This window comes from Nilaparvata lugens, chromosome 3, assembly GCF_014356525.2.
Source record: "Nilaparvata lugens isolate BPH chromosome 3, ASM1435652v1, whole genome shotgun sequence".
In the NCBI taxonomy this organism is placed as follows: Eukaryota; Metazoa; Arthropoda; class Insecta; order Hemiptera; family Delphacidae; genus Nilaparvata; species Nilaparvata lugens.
The window spans coordinates 52,113,638-52,137,995 of NC_052506.1; the positions used below are offsets into that span (position 1 = coordinate 52,113,638).

Sequence of the window (24,358 nt, forward strand, 5' to 3'; positions counted from 1 at the left end):
TGCAACTTCTAAACCACCCTCATCCCCTTAGCACATGAGTTAGGAATGGGTACTTTTGATTTATGTTTTCCTCCTGACTAGTCTTAACAAATCTGCAAAGTCAAAAGTTGTTTACAAAACATTCCCTCCAAATTCTTTAGTCAATTGGTCTATTGTTGAAAAACTAGAGATTTCACACTAAACACTAAAGTTATTGCTGGAACAGTTGTAGAGAAATGCGTAAAAGTGTGAAATTATACATCGAATTGAAGAGAATTAAATGCTCTATAGTGTGGTCCACGTTATAATGGCAGTGAATAAAGATAGAAGAATAGCGATGCCGATTCTCTGCATTAACTAATAATATTTCTACACTGTCAAAAACATAATTGTCATCGTTGTGGACCTAGAAAAGTATAGTACCACCGTCTTTGTTGAATGATAGACAAGGATAGCAAAACCAAAGTTGATCAAATACTGTCATTATAACGTGGACCTCACTATATAAGCTCATAATCAGCATGGATTTTTGCGATCGATGTTAAAAAAGTTATAAGAGCAAAAATATAAAAAAATTGGAGGCATACCGTTTTTTCAAAAATGATACACCTTCAAGAGCGGATATCTCGAAGACTAGAGAAGATATAGAATACATTGTGAGATGAATATTGTAGGAAATTATGTAAGATTTATTTTTCTATACAACAGTTATGTCGGTAAAATACACAGTTTCCGAGTTATATGCGAGAAACCGAAAAATGGTACCTTATTTGAACCACCCCCAACAAGGGGTAGCCCTTGTCACAAGGGGTAGGGGTGGGGACTTTTGATATGTTTACCTCTTTACCACCCCAAACAGAACTGCGGGGTCAAAAATTGTCTTCCAAACTTTTCCATCTATACCCTCTTTTGAGCATTCATTGCCTGAACTACTAGTGCAGTGAATTTCGCAAATTTTCCAATTATAACAAAAACTAAAATAAGGAATCGATCGCTGGCTCGTCTAAAACAATTGCGGCTATAGAAATTGACGAATCAGATTGTAATAGGCCTGACAATAGTTGTGAATTATTCAACGTCAATAACGATTACCCGACCGATCGAGAATATTTTCCTCACATTATTGGAAATTATAGACTTGGAGAAATAATTGTCAGTCATGGTCCTTGCCAACCCAAGGGTCCATTTCCTTGTGATCCCCATCAAGATCAAGAAAATAGGGTGTGCATTTTTCGACGAGCTACTACGAAAACCTCACTAGGACTGGTACGGTACCTATATCTTTAAGAAGAGATTGGTTATGCTATTCACAGAAAGGTGACTATGTGTACTGCCATCCATGTTGGCTGTTTGCTGACCGAACGTCTACGTTTTATCATAATTATTGGGTTAAAGGAGTTAGGGATTGGAGGGGCTTGACTAAAAAAATAAAGATCACGAAAGTAGCTCCTCTCATATTGATGCCAGCGTAAGTTTAAATGCATGGATGAAGCGCAGCACCATTGATGCTTATTTTGAAAGTAAAATCGATAGAGGGGCCCGGATTTTTTTTTTTTGCGGGGGGCCCAGTTTGGAAACGTCACGCCACTGATTGATCGATTTGCATGTGCGATTTATTACGTGCCTTTGACTGTGTCTCACACAATATTCTATTGGTAAAGCTGGAGAAGTATATGGTCTTGGAGTCAGTGCTGTCAGACTGATAAAAATTGTACCTGAGTGATAGGCTGCAGGTTGTAGACTATATAGAATGGTGAACTATCATCAAGTCCTGCACTCTTGAAACATGGATTCCCACAAGGGTAAGTTTTGGGGCCTTTGCTCTTTAATATCAATGAATGATATATATTATTCAGTGGATGGTGTTCTGTATTTTTTGGCTGTAAATCATTGAACCATGCGATTGATACGATGGCCAAAGTCAGGAACGCTGCAATAGTTGACAAGATACCCACCAAAGCTCTGCATGTAGTAATATTTTCGTTATTTTCGATTTATAGACAAAAATCTCGTATTTCTTCTGCGCATTCGCACGAATACCTCGAGGGAGATACGCTAAAAAAACATTGTGATTGTGATTAATTTCTGTGATTGTGATTTTCAGATTGCCATTGCATCAAGTGGCTAGTTTTATCGTTTCTGTTTTATTTCCATTAAAACTTCTCAAATTATTTAAAATTGTTATTGATTCTATATTAAATAATGAAATAAAAACTTGTGTAATTAGTGTTTAACCGTCATCGATGCCATACATTATAGTTCGTGGTAACTTGGCATCATATGATAATAGATATCCGTGGAGAGTTTTGGTATCTGGATTAAAAGGTGAGGAATATTATTATTTAATGGTATTCTATACTATCTATTAAAAATTTAAAGAATTTTAGAAAATATATTGTATATTTTATTAATTAATTTTCAATCGTTTACAATCTTGTTCAAGACTCTGTTGGATAAACTCAAGGATAGTAGGCCTATTGTAAGCTTATTATTATTTATGGTATTTTATTCCAATGCTTTTGAATATATTAAACCAAATAACTCAATCACAACTTAATTGATGCAGTCTCTAAGATATTTGCATAATAGCCTACTAAGTTTGTCAAATAGTATTTAACTTACGATGCATTCTTTAGGTTATGTTAGATTTTTGCAAAAAACAGGATTTGGCTAGAGAATTTAAAAGCCGGAATAGAATAGAATGTAAACCTTGATCAAGCTAAATCATGAATTAGCCTAACTAATACGGTAATTTATTATCTAAATAGGCAAAGATTGTTGCTTCCATAAATATAGTAAGGTGCAATGCTTTCTGGTTACAATAAAAACCAAGTGAAGTTTGAAAGATGGAAGGGGATCTGATCAAGCCTGCGGATGTTGTTCGTGTTATACGTAGCTTCAAGAACTCCCACAGTCCTGACGTCCATGGAGCTACAGTTGGTGTGCTAAAGTGTGTTGCGGATGGGATTGCTCTTCCCCTGCCTCACGTGCTTAATGTATATATGAGTCATGGCTGTTTTCCTGATATCATTAAGCTATCCCGCACGATTCCTGTTTTCAAAAAGGGTGACCCTGAGTCTTTGAACAACTATAGACTTGTATCAATCATTCCTTTGTTGGGTGAGGTGTTTGAGGCCCTAATGAAGGAGCAACTTGCTAAAGCCTGAGAACATGTGAAGGTTGATAAAGCATTTGAGGGGAGATATTTTCTACACCTGGTCCTTGCTGATCTGAACAAGGAATTTGACTGCGTGCCTCATGGAGTCCTTCTTGAGAAGTTTGCCGGTTATGGAATTGGTGGTGAGGTGCTTGTGACCCTCAGATCCTACTTGACTGAAAGGAAGCAGATCGTATCCATTGGAAGTGCTCTTTCACAGCCTTTGCAAGTTGATTATGCGGTGCCACAGGGATCGGTGATGGGCCCATTACACTTCCTGGTCATGATCAATGATCTTGGGCTTCTTAGACCGGTAGTGATGTTTGCAGATAATACCACGATACACTTTACAGGGCGGACAGTTGAACAAGCTTGTTTGCAGACTTTTTTTTGTTGAGTTTTTGATGATGCCAAGCATTGGTTCGAGAGAAATAGACTCTGCTTGAATGAGGGAAAGACCGAGCAACTTGTCTGTGGACTTCGTAGCCTTGCTGACTCATAAATCAGTGGTAAAACTCCTGGGATTTGTCATTGGCTTCAAATTGACATGTGCAGGCCACATTGGTGGAGTTTGCACCAGGCTGGCACGAGTAATCTACTTGCTGCATAGACAGACTCAGAGCCCTTCACAGCAGAAAAGATTTTTTGATGGTATCTTGCTTTGTTTTGAAGCCATCTATCCAGCTAACTGGTCATGAATCTAGAAGGAGGAATTAAAAATCTCAAAATTTCGCATAAATTACCTCATACCAAAAACTCAAATAACATAGGCCTACTTAAGGTTCAAAACTATTTTACTAGGTAATTTAATTTTACTAGGTAGAAAAAGAAAAATTCAAACTAAATTTAATTCAGGTGCAGACCAACTTTGGGTGTACATTGTACAGGTTTAGAGGCAAAACGCACTTAGCAACAGACAGACGGAGAAAATATTGAACGTATGCATGCAGACAATCGTCTGTGTGCCTTGCAACATTCAAACACCTGTGGGGTATTTCACCTCAGTCTGTCGGCCAAAGTTGTCTGCCTTTAATGTGCAAATTTAATATTTTTATAAGTTTTTTATTTTAGGCTGTAGGCCTATAGCTTATTTGAAACAATGCACTTATAGAACAGTACAATAATTTATATACGGTATCGATACAAAATTGATGTAACTTTCAGTGAAGTTCAGGTTTAAAATGCAGTGTCTGATTTGCTTCCTATGTTTGTAAGTAGACGAAGCAAATATAATTCCATTCTAATTTAACTCTGCACTGTGATACTGTATGGCACAATAGCATGCACCATTGTACATCTAGACAATGATGCTTTCAGTGCATTTTCAATAGACCGTGACATGATATTCCGGAAGTGATCAGTTCAATGAGATTTTACTGTCTCTCTCATTTTGTTTACAAACTGTACATTTCCGCGTTAACACACAAACCTTTCTATCCTCTCAAATTAAATATCATTGCAAGTATTGCTAATATTGGATTTTTACATTGTAGATTTAACTTGAAAATGACTAAAAATAAGTGACTAGGAAATATCTATGATGTTATTTTGAAGGTGGTGCAAGAAGTGCACTTATTGTATTCAAATATCATCTTTTCAAAACGAAATGCATTCTATTGTTCCTTTTCTCATCCAGTTAACTATTCAACATGGTGTATAGGGGAATTTCTAGTTTGACTTGTATGAAAATATAATTCGCCTATTTAATGCTCAAAGCTACTTCAAAATCAATATCAAATGCATTATACAAACGCTTTCTTTAAGCATTTGGTTCGTCCATGTTGCCTTGAAAAAAAGCTATGGATAAGTAACTGTAAACTCTTTTAGTATTCAGGATACAGTAATCGAGTGCATCACTGTTTACTCACTTGATAGACTTGAACTGATGCATTAATAAATGAGTCGCTTTATCAATCCCTCATAGAACACTATCAATCTTTGTTGACTTGTGTTGTGGACTGAATTGGTGGTACTTCTTGGTACCACAACTTCTTTGTAACTTACTTGTGACGCTTTTCCTGCTTTCCCCTTCTACCCATTCTTCTTTTTTTATTCCACTTTCACTTTTGTTCAACCTCTCAATAACTTTCTTTGATTGATCGACAATTCAAAAGTTTTCAAAACTTTTTAAAGAAACAACCCAACAAATATAGCCAGTTAGAACTTCACTCTTTCAACAGTATAACTCTGGCTTCTACTTGACTCGATCAACAGTTGAAATTGTTCTCTAGTAGTTGATTTATTAGTTCTATTTTTCCTCCAATTGCAACGTTGTGATTGTAAGATATTATGTTTTCAAAGATTGTACTTCCATACCCACCCATTAAGTGTCTCACATGACACCCATTAAGTGTCAGATTTCCAATTAAGTTTCTATTTCAATAATATATTTTATTCTTAGATATTGTCTACTTAAATGACACTTAGTACTATTGTGTTGTGGTGTTCTTGTGAGTCACTCAACTCATCTTGAAACTGCACTTAACCTCGTTCCCAAAAATAAACCATTAGGTACCACTGAATTAGATAAAATTTTCATCATTGTTATAAATGTCTTATGCAGTCTATACTTGTTCTGACGTAGTTTGGCTGGTCTATTAAGAAATTGGCATTCTTTTGTAATCTTTTGATGGACCAGTGCCGGATGGATGAGAAATTGAACATTTTTGGCATGTTGTCAAGAAAACTCACTATTTCAATCGAGTTGAAAGCTAGCCAAACAATAGTAATTTATTATGGAGAATGGAAGTAAGCTTCAATCCTATTTTTGAGGATTTGCTACCTTTCATTAATTTCGAAAATTATTAATAACATTGTCATTGTTTTAAGTGTTTCATAAGTTTGTTTTTATTAGTTCATACAACCATTCAATAACATCATATTTTCATAGTATATTTTCATTTAAATACATATTTTCAATCACATCAACTACCGGTATATTTGACTAGAAATGAATTGAAGAAAAATTCATGTTTTTTCAATAATTATATGACAATTTTATAGTGTTCAATGTTTGCATTACCGTATTTGAAATTGTAACTTTTTAAATTCAACCTGTTGGAACTTAGTTACAATATTTTCGTTCGATTTCTGTTGAAACTATCCTCAACCCTCATGGTCTTGATTTGTCCCATACGTTTGCTGGAATATTTGTTACGGTACTTGAATATTAAGGTAGTACTGTTGTTGGGTAATTTCCTTCAAACCGTCTATTTTTTGGTTCAAGTTAGTCCTCCCTTTTTCCTTAATGTTTTTATATGTTAATTGTATTCCTCGTTCCATCTAGTCTATTTCTGTACATATTTTCTCTGAAGAAGATTCCCTTCAAATTGGATACGAATTTCAACTATGTTTCGAAAATCGTTCAAATTTTTCGAACTATATTCCTAGAAATATATTAATATATTATTCGAAGCATCTAATTTGAAAATCTATTTTGTAAATATATTTAATGACTGATAACTTTGTAAAGTGAAGAAGCAAATCTACTTTGTGAACATATTTAATGACAGGCAACTTTGTAAAGTGAAGAAGAACTTCAAGACTCAACCTATTTCGGACTATGTGTAACCTTATCCAAATTTGGGAGAGGAATAGCACAAGGTTACCTCAATTCTTCTCTCCCTATAATAAAAATAAATATATTTTTAAGTAATATTCAATTATTCTTGTTTCTTGAAAAAAAAAACAACTAACGTTCTTCACCAAGTACAGATCATTGTATCAATTGTTTTATTCTAAAACTCTACAGATCAAAAGGTCTATCGTCATTGTAGGGTGGATCAAAACTTCAGATAAGATAGAATATCGGTCATGTCTTGATAAGATGAAGTAATAAGCTTTTCTGGTCCCAATTGCATATCATTTCATTGTGGAAAGTACAGCAATTCCTTTTTTTAGTTACATGTACTCAGTAATAACGTCATTGTGTCTTCTCTCGTTCTATTAGTGGATGATTCCATTAGTATTATTAAATTGCCCGATTTCGACAATTGATAAACTGGAATACCATGCAATCAAACTAATTTAATACACAATTACTAACCTCCAGATGACTCACATTAATCATTATATTACTAATTCCAATTAACTAATGATTGACTATCCTTTTATTATGATTACGATTTCGAACTAGTATTCAATTCATATTCAATTCAAATTCATTTTGATTTATATTCCAATTTAGATCATCCTGTACGCAAGAACCCATTATTTCATTCATTCATCATGTGAAATAGCCAATTTACGGCATAATGCTTTGGAAGTATATGAGTCCCCCTTTCAAGTCCACTTGAGTCCTCAACTGAATTCATGTATAAAATTTGGATTTGTTTGGACGAGTTTTTCTCTAAAAAGATGGGAAACTTTAATTCGTGCCATATCTATACTATAATAAAGGGAAAAATGGCTTATACACGTACGGTATAGGAAAATTATGTTTGACGCATCATCACGTCTGATTTTCTGGACTGATAAATTTGAAATTTTACATATAGATTCTTAGTTGACCGAGGATGGTTCTAGACTTACTTCAAACTCTTCAAGATTTCATTACGTCAAGTTTTAAAATCGACCCTTGCTGAGCCCGGTTTACCTGCTTGTCTCTCATAAAATACAGAAATCCGTTCTCTACATTGAAAAACAGTAGACGCATACTATAGTCATGTTTTCCAATGAATTTCTGTTCGGCTGCAAAGAAAGAGACTGTCATTGGTTCTCCTTGAAGAGTTCACACATTTTTGTAGTACGATAATGTTTAGCAAATGTGCAAACACTTAAATGGTATTTTTTTGTGCCGTCCAGAGTAGAAATTCATTTTAAAGCAGGCCTAGTTTGCACTTAGTGCTTTTCAACGTTGAGAGTTATTGATTTGATAATTTCTCACCTTAGGGTTATGACACAAATACTCTGTGTTCCCTCAGCTTTGTAATACTGTACTTTGTATTTCTATCTTGTAAATTTAATTCAAATTCAATCCACGAACATATATGAGTCCTGATTTACATTATTAATGTCATATTCTTTTTCATATTTCTGACCAAAAGTAGAGTATTTTATGATATTTTTGGAGAAGCTGTCTATGAGAGAAAAGTCTCTTGGTATATTCTGACCACGAGAAGACCTCTGGGAAAAATCAGGCCTTCCAACGATGCGTGCAGTAATATTTCCAAAAAAATCTATCATGATTTTAATACTATTATCGCAATAATATGCAATAACATTTATTATTATTATTATTAGCCGTCAAGCTCCCAGATGGAAGACGCTGAGCAAAATTTGGTTCATTTTTTGTTTTTCTTGTTCTTTTTATCAATCCACCAGTTTTTCATTTTCAGTGAGAACTCCGCTTTCCTTGCTTCACTCCATTTTGTTCCCACTCTTGGCACAGTCATCTCTGGTTTAACTTCCCATTTTTCAACCTTTTCTCTGAAACTGTTCCTGTTGTATATTTCATCATTGTTAATGTTAGCAAGTATTAAGTCCTTCTTGACGTTTTTCATCCATGCACCTCCATTACTAAGGGTTGCTACATATGTTACTATTCTTTTTGTAAGTCTGTGATCTGGAAGCCTCATTATGTGACCATAAAATTTAAGGCGCCTTTTCCTGATGTCTGCTTCTATGTTAGAGTATTCTTCAACTTTGGCTGTTTTCTGTAGTCTATAACCATCTTCGGTCTTTCTTGGTCCAAGTATTTTTCTAATTATCTTCCTTTCTTCTTTTTTCAAATTTTCAGTATCTGTTTTTCTGCTAAGTGTTAGGGTCTCGCTGGCATACAACATTGTTGTATAACATTGTTATATAAATGTTGCAATAACATTTATTATATACAATCACATTGTAAAGACTGATAGTTTGTGGCCTGTTTGCCGTAGATTTGTCAGTTCTGTACATGTGTAGTAGATTCACGTTGTGAACTGACTAGTAGTCATGTAATAAACAAGTTTAAAATAATAGCTGAAGTTGATAGTTTGTATAAAGTAGTAATTTATTAATCGTAATGATTTTGTTGCTAGCGGAGGACATAGTCGAACTGAACCGGTTCGCTTCGGGTGGCTACTGCGACGACTCGACGATCGTCTACCTGCAGCACCCGTGTGTGATCCTGACCGCCTTGGAGGTGCTCGGCTACCAGGTGGTGGCCTCTTCATCGACGGCTGTCAAGCAGGACTACAACGAGTACATGTGGACCATGCGCAAAGAGTTCACCGAACCCGAGCCAACCACCCTCACACAACCGCCTAAGCAAACCAAGGCCTAGGCCAAGGTCAGTCAACTATCACAAACCTCATTCTCTACCTATTCAACAAAATAACTATTTTAATTGATCAGTTATTTTAGATGATTGACTACTAAAGTTTCAATCCGAAATGAGCCTGAATACAGGCAGCCTGTATACTGTTGGAAGGGGAAACTTTCAAAGTTCTTTTTATAATATCTACCTTGGGCCCCTATAATAATATTAGGTAGCCTATGCTATGTTAGGATGTCATAATACTAGGCAGCCTGGTCAGGCAGTCTGGCGGTCGATCTATGACTGGCAATTGTTGGGCTGGCAGCTGAGCCCCGAGCCCAGCGACCACACTGGTACTGGTTAGCAAAACTTTGCTGCCCTAATTTTATAGGATAAGTTGAAACGTTTGCTAAGTTTGTTTAACAAAGAAATTATTTTTGGTGTGGTTTTTTCTCATATATAAAACTTATAGATTTGTGTAAATGGTTATTCCATTCTAGAAAATTTTAGGAAAGTCACTGTGCACTTGAATTATGAAAATGAAATACATTTGTAATCCAAATTAATTGAATTAGTCTCTTTACTTACATCGCTATGATTATATGGGTTATAAAATATGTTGGAAATGGCCTCTGTTCACATCAATACATCATATCACTCAGCACACGTTTAGTTCAAAACTAACCTCATGCAACTCATAACAGTGTTTCGTCGAATGCATGCCACGCCGATGCGCTTAGTTCGCCAATCACTTGTGGTCTGTTGCGATATATAGCTTGTTCTGCTACACCCCATAAATAGTAGTTCGGGGGCCGCGATATAAGCATGCATTCGAGGAATTATTGTTATTAAATTACGTAAGGTGTATGAAAAAAATTTGTGCAGTGCTGTATTGATGTGATATTGATGAGGCCTTTCTAAACATATTTTATAACCCACATAATCATAATGTTGTGAGTATAAAACATATCAGATTATTTGTTATTAAAATAAATTTGTTAATTAATTAATTTGTTTTGTTTGTGATTATTTGTGATTCATTTCATTTCCATAATTTAAGTGCACAGTGACTTTCAGAACACTCTGTGTTTCAGTATGTTCTATTCCTCATTGTTAAACTGGAAGACTTTAATAATAACTTTAACTTGAAATTAATAACTTGATATTTCGCTAACATGGATTTGTTGTCTTGATAATATGAGAGGTAACTATCTGATGTAGTGGGATTCATAAATAACAAACTAAACGTTTAACCAAGTTATATTGATTCACTTCGGGAAATCGTTATGTTGCACATTCATAAAAATATATGCATACTTTATAGTACTTCATTCATGTCTTTCCCTAGCTAACTCTACCTGCTCTTATCAATCCAATTAGAGAATATTTGACACCTGAATATTACTTGCTAGCTCTCTGTAATTCTATATGTTCAATAACAATAGTAATTAGGGCAATATAAATATCAAATTTCTTGACAAATAATTTTACTATCGCCGTTTACACTGTACTTTCCTGTAATTATTATTGTTAGAGTAATATTATTCTGTAAGTTTTCCATAACTTAACAATGCTCACTCTTATTGAAGTTTCTATTGGTGTTGAACCAATTTCCTTATTGTTTCTCGTAGTTCCACTTCCATCTCTTTCTTTGACTTGTTAGTTGTTGATACGTTGCACATTGTATTGGGTATTTCCCTTTGACATTATTTCCTTATAACTCATACTTACTTAACTTACTTTTAGATCTGTAATTTCTATGTAGTATTTTTATAAAAAGTATTTAGTAAAATAATATTTATCAAGTACTTTAATAAGTTGAGTTGGTATTTTCAACTGAGCACAGTTTAGTGAGCCTAGATCACAGTATAAGTTTTCATTCTACATTATTCCCACTGTTCATTATCCTCATTCGTTCCCATTCTACTTTTTCCTTCGTTCCCATTAGTCCCAATTATTATTTTTCCCCTTTTCCGATCTTCTTTACTCATTCGCGTGACAGGTATCTTTTCCTACTGCCCACGCGTTTTCCATCGATCGCTGTGTCATAAATAATACTCGAGTCTTTCTCTATAAAAACCCGACCAGTGTGTGACATGTGAGTTATTGTCTTTGCTCGGACGTCGGCTGTCCAGCATTGATCAGTTCTACTCGGAACCGTAAACAGTAAACAGTGTGCACTGCACTGTTCAGTGATGCTTGTCAGTGTGCACTACCCTTGTTTTGATGTGGCTAGTTGAGTTTTTACTGCGTCTCATCACTGTGTAGTAGTATAATTTTAACATTTTCGTTTGAGAACTCCATGATACCCCATATGACACTCCATAATACTCCGCCCGCTAAACTAATACTGTAGTGTAGACGATAAATCTCATTGACAGATTCGAGTTGTTGAGAAAATCTGTACTCTCATCAAAATCATTGAATGTTCGCCGTAGATGCAATTTTCTGATCTTACTGGACTATTAACAAACTGGTTTGTGAAGATACATTAGAAAAATGCATGTTAATCTTTGTTAACTTCCATGACACTTGGCCCGCAAAGCTAATAGACAGAAAATATAATACATTTGATAAGAAAATAAATACATATTTCATGTAGATGCAATTTTCTACGTCATATAAATAATAGTTTAGTGTTGATCTGTGTATCTCCGTGAAAATTAATGAATATCTACAAGGACTCAATCAATTTTCAAAATGTTCAATATTACCTGACTATTTAGAAACTGGGATTGTGAAGATAAATCAGAAAGTAACTGCTTATTTTTGTTTGTGAAATTTTTATGCTCCACAATGCACTGTTCGCGAATTTAATAAATTATAAAGCTGATAGAGGAAAAAAATAAATTGAAATATCTATATGTGTGTAATAACATCAAAATTGTTGAATATTCCCTGTAGATTAAATTTTCTAATCTTACTGGACTATTAAGAAACTGGAATAATTGTGAAGATACATCAGAAAATAACTGTTTGAATTTGTGAAACTTTGACACACGACGATGCTCAGTCCTCAAAGCAATCGCAGTTTGGAAAACTGTTCAGAAGCCAGCAGCGGAGAATGTAGTCGCAAGCCAACAATCAAAATAAGCGTGAATAATTGTTCTGACTCCAGGAGTGAAGGAGACTCCACTCGCCGACTCTCCACCAATTTGAACTGCACTGTCAGCAGAATCATGTCTGAGAACTACTACATTGCTGTAAAGGCCTCCCTGCACGCCACCGATGTTCAGGTGTTTGGTTTGGAGGAGGTCGAGGTGTCTGCTCTGTTCGAGCGATTTGTCGGCTCCTCGAGAAACATCATTAACGGCGTCCTTATTAAAGGTACCTTTCAACAAGTATGGACTCAACACTCAAATTCAAATTTATTTTGTCAATCAAACAATTGAAATCACAAAGAAATAGTGTACATTAACCATCAACACTCAGCACTATATAGACAACATTCGTTATATTCTAGAAAATTTTCATAATGTTCTTAACATTTGTCAGAAGTTGGAGAGAATCACTAAAGAAAACTAAAAGATAATGTTCCCAGATTTTTTGTATGTCAAAACTTTCGGGTTGATTTCAGCAATTCACATCAGAAAGATATCATAATTAATATCAATTTTGTTAGTGAGTTGATTTGGAAGAATCAAGTTTGGAAATCAAATACGTGCTGTCTCAAATTATTTTTTGGTTCTAGAAAATCACTCGAAAAATCAGCTTGTATTGGTGTATTGTTTCAAATGGTATATAGGCTATTCATCTCTGAAGATGATGCCCACATTATCTCTTTCATGACTGATCGGAGGAATGATAATGGCACTGCAGTCTTTGGTGAATTTCGGACCACCAAGAAGTGATTTCGAAACATTCAACTATTAGTTGAGTGGACTGAAGCAGTGAAGGTCACATTTTTTAAGCCATAGTCAGTTCAAAATGCATCATCCTTGATTGTTCTTGACTCTCTTATTACAGTAATTTTACCATTGAATTACGTCAATATCGTTAGGAAATATCGTAATTTCGGTTACAACAATCCCTTCCTTTGTTATTCTAAACTTAGTCTACTCTCCAAACTGAAAACACTGCAGTGTATTAAAAATGTATTATCTAAATTCTTCCATCTCCATTTGTTTCAATGTCTGTGAATTGCATGTTCTCTAAATATTGATTAATACTATGCGATGCGTACTCCCCATTTTAATCTCATTATAAATTATTAATCTTCTTATAATTGATGATGGACTAAATTTCATGAACTTCTTGCTCTTTTAGAATTATATTTTTTAATTTTCTCCTTTATATATACTAATTATTTTCTATGTAGACCTTATGATTTCTTTCATTCATTTATTTGGGTACTAGTTGAGTAATTATTGTATAATGTACAGGCTTTCCTTAAATTAGCTCTATATTTGTCTATGTTTGAATGTATTATTGATTAATATTCATGTACTGACAGTTTCTTTTGATAGTGAAACTATTTCTATGATATTTAAATGTTTTCAAAATACAAAATTAGTTTGAAATGTGTTAAAATGTTAATAAATGTGTATAAAGTGTGTTCTATTGAAATGTGTTCTAATAACAAAGACCCTCTTTTTTATGTTAAGAACTAGTGGATTTTACAAACACATTTACTTTACAAAAACAAATAATAAATTGTGTGTCATTTCTACCACTATTTTATTGCACATGTTTTAACAAATAAACAATTTCATCTTTTTTGAAAAAAGGACACTTGAAACTGGAAGTGTTTATGAAAAAAAACTTGAAAAAAGGTTACTATGTAGTTAGCAATTTCTTATTTGTTGGATTCATTGCAGAGAAATGGCCTACCACGAAATTCATCAAAATACATCTATATTCCAAAAGGCCTAAATCTTCTTATATGCAGAACAATGCTTCCAGTATGTTTGTGAAATGTGTTCAAGTATTTTTGAATTTGAGGCTGACATCGTTTCGTTGTTAAAGGTGAACCGATCAGAGTCATCAACCTTCTCAGTGAGTTGGGCTATAAAGTTGTTTGCAGTTCCGGCGAAGGCGAAATAGTGTGGACATTGTGTCGGGAGATATTGGTAAAAGCACTCTCTTTCTCACTTTATCATCCATTATTCAGTGCCTGATGTTGTTGTATCTTCTCTCTTCAAAGCCTGAAGCTTACACTCACATTCACACTAAGCTTTGAGTTTGGCTTGGTATCATTGGTACGAATGATATAACCGGTCGGGTATTTTGTTAATTCTATAGGTGCCATAATAGATGAATTATTTATATTTTATGGGACTTATAAAGTAATAGGTACCAGTAACGTCACAGTAATAATTTACAGTACTTCAACATACATACATTGACAATACGTAACAAGATTCATAATTTTTATCTATGTTGAGGAACATTATGACAGAGAATCAAGGTAGATGAAATAATATTTGAAAGATCTCATATAAATCATAATAGGCACTATTCAAAGATATTAAATAAATTTTTGCTAGTAATTGATTGCACTAATAAGGATATCAATATTAGAGGAAGATTAAGTTAGGTATTTTTTTATTATTGTAATTATTTGACACTATTGAAAACTAATAAGCTATAAGTTGATAATTACCGTAAAAAATTCTAAAAATGAAGAGATTTTATAACAATACAACCAAATAAGAAAATTAAGTTTGTTACTACATTATGTATATTATCTTATAGTAATAAATGACAAAAACAGTATAATTTATCATAATATTGACGATGATAATTCTGCTAATTAAATACAAAGAAAGGTAGTTCAACAACCTACAATACTATGAATTTGACTTGTGTCAATATTGTATTATTGTACAATGCATGACATCGATAAAATTGAAATACAACCATGTTGGAAGTTTGGAAAAATAGTTTTTGACAAGTAGCACATACAGCAGTAAGTTTTGGTGTAATAAGATAGGTCTTGCGTAAAATAAAGAATCCTAGATTAATTGAATAGTAGTCAAGAAAGTCAAGTTGGCAAATCTACAAGAAGTAAATGGGGAAAAGTGTTTTTTATGAAAATAGAATGAGAAAAACAATTACGATTGTGTTGAGATTGACTTGAGGTTGATAATAATGAATATTATTCAGGTCAAAGTATCTAATGAACTTCATTACCTGCTTTATGTAGAAAAATCCATTTATTGAGCTGAGGAATTTAGTGATACATTTCTATTTATACCCGTTAAAACATCCACTCTGTAATAAAAAAAGTTTAGGAATGACGTATTGAAATTTAATTAATATTTTAATGCTTTTTCTAACTGCTCTCACATTCCTAAAACCACTTTCATCCTATTCTGCTTTAATTCACCAACTAACTGTCTTGTGCCCCACTTTTAATGCTTTGATTTTATTTAATTAACTTATACAAATGTATTATTTTATTTTTGTTCATAAATTCAGTTTTGAAAGATGAAATTTGACAATGACTTTTTTGCTGGTTTCAAATAAATCAACGACCCGGTCTAACTCGAAAAAGCTATTTTTATAAACCATTCAATATCTTTGAAGACTATTCTTGTAGCTCTCTATGCAAAATAATCCTTGGACTAATTCGAGAAAATAGGTTCTAATTTCTTTAGCTTCTAAGTTATTGTTCCGATGTATTCTGTTGTGGAAATGAATTGCAATTGCGGCTTTGAATTATTTACTGATTGCTTCCATCCGTAAATGCTAGTTGGACTAGTGATCATAATTAATTGTCTGTAATACATTCGATCATTTGGAATCTGGAAGAGTTTCTATTATAAATCCAACAGGCTTTTTGATCGCGTTTAAAATATTTTAATAATGCAGTTTGCTTGTAATATTTTTTAAACTATAATTTTTCAAAAATTTTAATTCTTTCCAGTTCTTAAAAACGCTGTAGTAAGTACTCCCTCATTCTCAATTATTTTGATTTTTAATGAGTTTTTAGTAGAAAATTGGATTTTTCTTGATATCTTAATTTGACTTTTTGTTTGTTTGTAAGAATAACTTACACTATTCACTTTTAAGAACAATAATTTGTGTCTCAGTATAGAGTTCTTCCCACGGATAATGCAATTCCCCTTGGTTTTTATTTTTATTCATATTTTTCGGAAGTTTGATTTTTGCGTATCTTTTTTCGATTGTTATTTTGTTTGTGCAATGTTTTTATGGACATAGTCACATGAAATTGAATTGTGTTTTTTGCAGTTGAAGGAGCGTAATGAAGGTGTCATTATTAGAGATTTAAAGGATTCGAGGTATACAATTGCTCCGTTTAGTATAGCCATGAGAAAGTATTCAATTTATTAATTCTCCTCTAGTTTAACATTGGGGTAGAATTCGACTGCTATGCATGATCCAGAAACGTAACTCGTTAGGTTCAGTTTCATTTGAGATGAATGTTTTTTAAAGGTCCTTTCATCTCTATGTTTTGTCATTGCTCATGTTATTGCTCTATTAACCTTGCAGATATTTATAATCACAAATTTGGGAGAGAATCAATTTTGAGCTTGCCTATTAATTCTAATACAGTATAAATATGAATGTTGGAATTGCGTAATATGTAATTGCCACTTAGTTCATTTGCCCATTGATATTTTGACGATTTTCTCTTTAAAACCAACAAATTTTGCAATAAAATGATGAGCAACAACAGACCAATATTGTAATGTTGTTGTATTTTGTTGTTAAACAAATAAATAAAAAGTCAGGACAGCATAATTCTAATTCAATAATAATTTTAATACGAATAGAAAGTATACCCACGATTAGTTATTCCAATCATTAAAATACCATTAAAGACAATTGAATATGGCATTACAAAATTGGTGGCACCTACAGGATTTTCTTCAATAACAATTAATATGATTATTATTTTATTATCCGTATTGGAAATATTGCTTTTCGAATAATGTAGTCAAAATACTTTCTGATGGTTCAAAATATTCCTTAAAATAATGTAGAAGACTTAATTTCAATGGGTGAAATTGAAATTCCAACATGTTTTCATCCTATTCCAGATAACTCCTATTTCAAGAATTTGAAAACAAAAATATTGTTAGTGGTTTTGGCACAATTTTCGCTTGGGCCATACATTCAACACTACATGATTGCTAGCGAATAAGCTGTAGGCTCACGCAAGATATTACATAACTATCAAGGTGATTTCTTCACTTTTTTATTATTTGAAATCAATTTTCGAAAATTATCAAGTTGTAAATTATTATATTCAATTTGATTGATTTTCGTCGATAATTAACGCATCTAGTTCTTATTTTTTAGTAATGGCTTGATTGCACCGCAATGAGAATGGAGAATGCTAAATGTCCAAAATTATGTTGAGTGTCAAAATGTTATTGTTTTGGAAAAATTTCATTTAAATAAATACTTTATGTAGAATTCAACTTTTCTGTAAAAAGATTTTGTGTAGAGCTTATAGAATCTATTAGGGTGTATATTTCATTTGTAGCAGCTCTTTAATAAAATTAAGCCATCCTTTATATAAATTTATGTATTGACTTTACTGTGTAGTTTATTATTTTGCCAGTTGATGACTGAAAAAAATTAAATCTCTAGAAATTACCTTCATTATTGTCCCAGTATCAGGTAATTAAGTGTATATTTAGATTCTAATTACAATTAATTTCATAAAATTAATTAATGCTATTTGAGATGCCTTTATCCAAGGTATTAGGGTTCCTTGGTTATTATTTGCGTAGTAATGGGAAACTTTGCACAGATCTTCCAAGTCTAGTAAATGAGTAGTAAACTAAGATAATGATGTTAATCTATTTTATAGTTGTTTCAATGGAATCCATCCCTTATAATGTTAAATAAGAAGAAGAATTTGTTATACCATATATCCGAGAAATTCAATTCACTAGACATTGTTCCAAATGATCTGTTCACGATTACATGATTTTTAATTTCCATTTGAATATTACGAGAGGCATGTAAAAAATAAGGTTTTTTACACATTTTTTCATGTGTAATTTTTATCAATAAATAGGCTTACCATCTGAAAGCTTGCACTTGAAACTATTTTTCTACATAGCCACCAGATTGGTCGAAAATGTATTTCGGGAAAAGTATTTTCCTGACGAGTAATTTACTCCAGAATACCTGCTGCAAGGAACTCGGCCGTCATGCGCCTCGTGCCGCTTGTGATAAGGCTGCTTGCACTATGTCACACCCACACCTCTTTACAAAACCATCTTCGGTCAAATAGTTGTGGATGATTTTTCACAAACCTCAAGAACCTGGTCAGCCACATTCTTATATCTTTGAGAAGGCACTCAATACACAAATTGGTCGATTTGGAACTCCCATTGCCTCCCGCTGCTCTGCTTGTTGTGGACGTCTATGCGTCCTCCGGAGTATTCCCGGCAACATTTGCTGACGTGTTGGACGCTGATGCAAGCTTTTCCATGAACTTCTTCCAACTGTTTATGAATTTCAAAAGGTTGAGCATCTTCACGTCTAAAAATCAAATCGGTAAACGGATTTTACTAGTGGGAGTGACGGTGACAGCAGGCTACATCGCGGATGGCTGTTGGGCCGCCATTGAAGGTCGCGCGATCACTCCCCGTAGTTGGGAAGGATGAAATAACCAACAATCAAAACAGTTTCGTCTAGCATCTTGCACGGCGAGTGTAAATTATTAGGAAGCTTATTTTTCGCATGCCCCTCGAACAATTAATTAGATCGAATTAATTAAAAAACAAAGTTGACCATAATTGGATGATAGCCTTACAAATATAAATTTGTCGAGATCATTTTATGGATTCAGACCATAATTTCACAGGTATAAATCCCAATATGAAAATACTAAATTATGGTAATAATAGTGGAAAACGGAATGTTAAAAAGAATTTCGCATTTATGCGGCGGCAAAATTAAACAGAGATAAAATAATAAATTTAATTCAATTAGACAATTACCTCATTTTTTATAAAATCATTCAATTGTAAATCCAAAATTTACAGTCCTAGTTTATATAATCATATAAATGTCAGAGGCGAGGCGTCCGGTCATCTCTGGATTCGCCGATGACTGGGCAGAAATTGATATGTAATGTTTATATTATTGAATTGAAAATATTTAAAATAAATACAAAAAGAGGTGGAGAAACCAAAAGAGAAACCTTTTTGCGAGCGCGCCAAGCTTGACTACTGCACCATCAGTTCCATCCGTTCAATGTGATTCTCAAAATTATGCGATTCCAGTAATGCTATTTAGCATTCGCTAACACCACTCTTCTGCATCATCACTCTCCCTCTCCCCGTAAACGATGGTGGAGTAAACGGTCAAAAACATCGCTATTTTCTGCGATTCCACTGTTCCGCGCAAGTGTTGCAAACCGTACGATTATTATTTTGTTTGCAATTTGTTATTGATAATTATTTCTTCTATGTTTGGTTTTGAAGCACCTAAATTTAAAAATCTACTTTGTGAAAATAATTAAGCACTGAAAATTTAGTGAAGTGAATAACTACAAGACTTAACCTATTTCGGACTATGTGTAACTCTATCTAAATTTGGGAGAAGAATAGCACAATGTTACCTTATTTTTTTCTCCCTGTCATTTTTGATGATGTACTTGTTGTATGAATCAATAAAGAATAACGAATTTCATTTCAATTTCTTTAATTAATTTGAGGGCCAGTTTCCGAGCTTGAGATTTAGCCAAGTTCTAGACTTTTCAACTCTAGGATTTTGAATAGTATACTTATCTTATTCTAGATGTCATCTTTCTCGATAAATAATCAATCATCCAAAATGATACATTATCTTTAAAGTAGGGGAGGGGGTGCAGCTTTCATTCAAACTTTCAACTGAATTGTTCCTGGAGATGACTGAGCCAAAAAGTCACGCCACGCCCCTGATAAATGTCCAAACATTATGATCAAAAATAAGAAGCTTGCAATAATATTCTTTTAATGCCATTTTTCCCCAATCACTTGATAATGGCATTATATAGCCGAAACATGTCGTGACTAAATAATTTCAAAAAGGGTACCTACTTAGATTTCTATTTTTATTGATTCGAGTAACCTTTGACCTTAGCAATGCATGGAATGATATTGGTTGTGCTTTCTTTGTGCTATTTTCATTTTTTACGGCGTGTAGCTTTTAATATTCTCATGCATGATTTTACTAATGTAGGGGTTCACGTTTTGATATTTACGGTGAATTATTTAGAAGTGGTAGTTGAGCTTGCTATAGTGTAGTAGTGAAATGTTATTTGAATTTTTGTATTGGCAATCTATGTTTTGAAAATACAGGATTAATTTATCATTTCAGATTAAATTTTTGCTTGTAATATGTGTTTATTGTTATGCACTAGGATCTATATTGATATTATTGAAAAATACGTACAAAGAGTGAATACAAAACTATGACTACATAAAAAACACGTCAAATTATTGGTCTAATTATTTTTAAGGAACCGAGTTTGTATAGAAAATTGATTGTTTACAAAGAGGTAAGCAATAAGCATCTGAATGCTCGATTAGTGTCTTGGAACTTCAAATTGGTGTTCTTCAAATAAATGTATACAACCTGATTATGTGAGTACTTTTCCGATTTTGAATTGAAATATTTAAAAAATTAAGAATAATGAATCTTCAAACTCAAATACATTTATTTGTCATAAAAGATGGACATTTTCGAACAATTTTTAGACTCTTCCATATTGAATGAAATTCACTCAATCAAATTGATAGGTTATTCCATTTTTTATTTAAATTCTATTGTTTTTCATTGATGTTTTGTTTTCAGCAAAGATTGTCCTTCGCCCTTGATTGTTTTTTCTTCCCACTGAATGTTATGCATCGATGTTAATGAGCCTACGATGAGCCTACCTCCAAATCGTTGGCTCGTTATTATTTGATACATCCTGACCACTATTGTAAACATTTTTCACAAGATTCTAAGCTTGAGCGTGATTGTATTCCCTAAAACTAAATTATCTACCAGATTTTTGTTCTCTATCTCGTGACCCTTTAACCTCTCAATCCTCTTCCTTAAATAATATTTCTGAACACTAGTCCGGTTGCACAAAAGGCTGTTAAATTCTAATCGTGATGAAATGCCATGAGAACCAATCACAGAAGACTTTTTTAAAAAGAAGGCTTCTCTGATTGGTTCTGGTGGCATTTAGTCATGGTTGAAATTTAACAGGCTTTCATGCAACCCAGCGTTAGACAACATATCCTCAACTAACCATCAATTTTAGTTTGTTTTGATTTTTGTCATCCCTAATAATGATTCTAATATACCAAAAATATTTTGTATTTTTTTTCAAATGTTTTGGAAGTAATAATTAATACTAATTATTAGAACATGTTTTGTTAAACTGTTTTCGAAATTAATAGTTTTTTAATACTAATGTTTTATTTCACGTTGAAAATTTTAAAAAGTATTATCTAACGTTTTTATTCAACTATATTGGGTATGATTAATTCTTTTCCTTTTTCAGCTCATTTTTAGTGCTCTTTCTGATTTTTAAATTCATAACTAGTTACTGTATAATATTCATTTCAAATATCCAATGAAAGCTACAGAACTAAGGCCCGGTCTGGGCACAATTTTTGGACAGTTTCATTTTTTAAATTTCCTTCTGCTATTTAGTTCTTTGGTTAATATTGGCAGTAGAAGAAGTCCTTAGTTCTATTTATATAGCTTTAATTGGATATTTGAGATAATTATTTTACAGTAAAAATATTCCAGCAGTTGGTTAACTGCAATTTCTAATAAAAATCTTCCATCATAACTAGTTTTTCCTTTACACAATTTCTATCCCAAAGCTATTGAAAGAGGACTTCATTTATAACGTGTCAGAGTTCTGTATACATTTTATAGCTAGATTTTTCTATTATCTTATTTGTATTATCATTTTAGAACTTTGTTCTCAATGCATTATTTGGCAATGAGAGAAATTATTTGTTTTATTACATGAGGTCTTGAACTCTATAACCCTGAGTTTCGTAAGTAATAGATTATCGTAACAATATTATAAGTGATTCTATAATTTATTCCAAAATGATTTATGTCCATTTCATAGAAAATCAATCAAGGCCGTTTTGGTTACCGTTTTTCTTTTAATATAGTAAGTGATTCTGTAATTTACTTATGTCATATTTCATAGAAAATCAATGAAGGTTGTTTGTATCAGGTGCCGAGCCAAATCGAAGGAACGTCACCATCCGCTGTTAGCAAAGAGTGAGCTGGTGGTGGGGGTGGGGGGTGGCGATGCCTCACTTGGTGGTGAAGGGCAGCGAGGACGGGCGGCAGAGCGTTGTGTTCGGACTCAGTCGGAGCGAGTTGGCGGCACTGGCATCCTCAGTCGGAGGCCTGGCCTGCTGGGGCAGTCGCATCGGACAGGACGGACAGACATTTAACAATCCGCCCCTCCAGGTCAGTTCACCTGCACAGGCAGTCCGTCCCACTACCAGTATAACTGATGTACTGAAGTCGTTTGGATTTGAAACATGATGTTAGTATCTGGATGGGAAGTTGAGAACTAAACATGAGATGAATAGAGTAGTTACACTGTAAACTACTTGAGGCAGCTTACACAGTGGTGTCTTAGGACATGGTGATAAGTATCTTCTGTACTGATCTCTTATCAACAAATGCTATCAATTCAGCGCTTACACATACTGCGTGCGACATGTCTCGCAATAATGTGTCGCAAGAACGTAAAAGAACTATTGTTCTTTTTTAATGTCTTAAAAGAACGATTCGCCAATCTTTTGTAGCAAGTCGCATGACACAACAACTCCCCGTCATCAACAGAGTCGTCAACTTAGCGCGCATGCTCTCTTGTCATAAGACAGGAGGCAAGCAAAAACATGCATGGTTTTTATTGGATATCACCAGAAAAGTCAGATGACTAGAGTCGCAAGTCATAAAACACTTATGAGTAAGCTGGTTTATATAAGTTCACTTACTACCTGACTTATACAGGGTGTTCTGAATAAAGGTGCCCATAAGCCAGGGGGTGATTCGTCACATCAAAAGAAGAAAAAAGTTCCAATTAACATAGATCCAAAAATGCTTAGCTACCAAGTTATACAGGGTGAAAGATTTCGTCTGAATTTCAGTTCCCCTGCCCTACGGGTATTTGTTGGCTGTTGATTAAGATGTTAAATTCAGCGTACTTTATGTAAAATGAACTGAGAGATTGAATAAAATCGTTTCCAGACCGTTAGATACAGTAATTTTCAAGATATGTGACGAAATACGCGAAACTTGGTCCCAAAAAACAAGTTCCTTCAAGGTTTGACGCAGATTTACTATGTTAAATGTACAATAAACACAAAATATTTTCTTACAGAACTTGTAGAAAATTTAATTTTGAAGAGAAAGATGTAGAATAAGTCTATAATATACAAACGCAACCTTGAATAAATAATCCTTAATTACATACAAAACGCATGAAAAATAGACAACATCTGTTAAGCTCTCTAGTTTTCATGCGTTTTGTATGTAATTAAGGATTATTTATTCAAGGTTGCGTTTGTCTATTATAACTTATTCTACATATTTCTCTTCAAAATTAAATTTTCTACAAGTTCTGTAAGAAAATATTTTGTGTTTATTGTACATTTAACATAGTAAATCTGCGTCAAACCTTGAAGGAACTTGTTTTTTGGGACCAAGTTTTGCGTATTTCGTCACATATCTTGAAAATTACTGTAGCTAACGGTCTGGAAACGGTTCTATTCAATTTCTCAGTTCATTTTTCTTGAAGTATGCTGAATTTAACATCTTAATTAACAGCCAACAAATACCTATAGGGCAGGGGACTGAAATTCAGACGAAATCTTTCACCCTGTATAACTTGGTAACTAAGCATTTTTGGATCTATGTTAACTTTTTTCTTCTTTTGATGTGAGGAATCACCCCCTGGCTTATGGGCACCTTTTTTCAGAACACTTTGTATATTACTACTTTATGATTAAAATATAATAAATGTGGATGAACTTAGTGAATTT

General features: G+C 33.5%; 1 protein-coding gene across 10 annotated transcripts in view; it reads left to right on the forward strand.

Moving 5' to 3' along the window:
- The first annotated feature begins 2,011 nt into the window (after positions 1 to 2,011).
- Positions 2,012 to 24,358, forward strand: part of LOC111047573 (ankyrin repeat domain-containing protein 39) — a 31,517-nt gene continuing 9,170 nt past the window's right edge. The window contains exons 1-7 of one of the 10 annotated variants that reach the window (XM_039423998.1): positions 2,025 to 2,304; positions 9,154 to 9,404; positions 12,490 to 12,698; positions 14,337 to 14,440; positions 16,566 to 16,615; positions 21,138 to 21,267; positions 22,534 to 22,775. Coding sequence is in view for 1 of the 10 variants with exons in the window: in XM_039423997.1 (XP_039279931.1) it covers positions 12,551 to 12,698; positions 14,337 to 14,440; positions 16,566 to 16,615; positions 22,534 to 22,759 (528 nt within the window). In the remaining 9 variants the exon portion in view is untranslated. Of the gene's footprint in view, positions 2,305 to 9,153; positions 9,405 to 12,489; positions 12,699 to 14,336; positions 14,441 to 16,565; positions 16,616 to 17,377; positions 17,519 to 21,137; positions 21,268 to 22,533; positions 22,776 to 24,358 lie in introns of those variants that run through there. The other 9 variants (XM_039423997.1, XM_039424001.1, XM_039424000.1 and 6 more) reach the window with 9 other exon arrangements.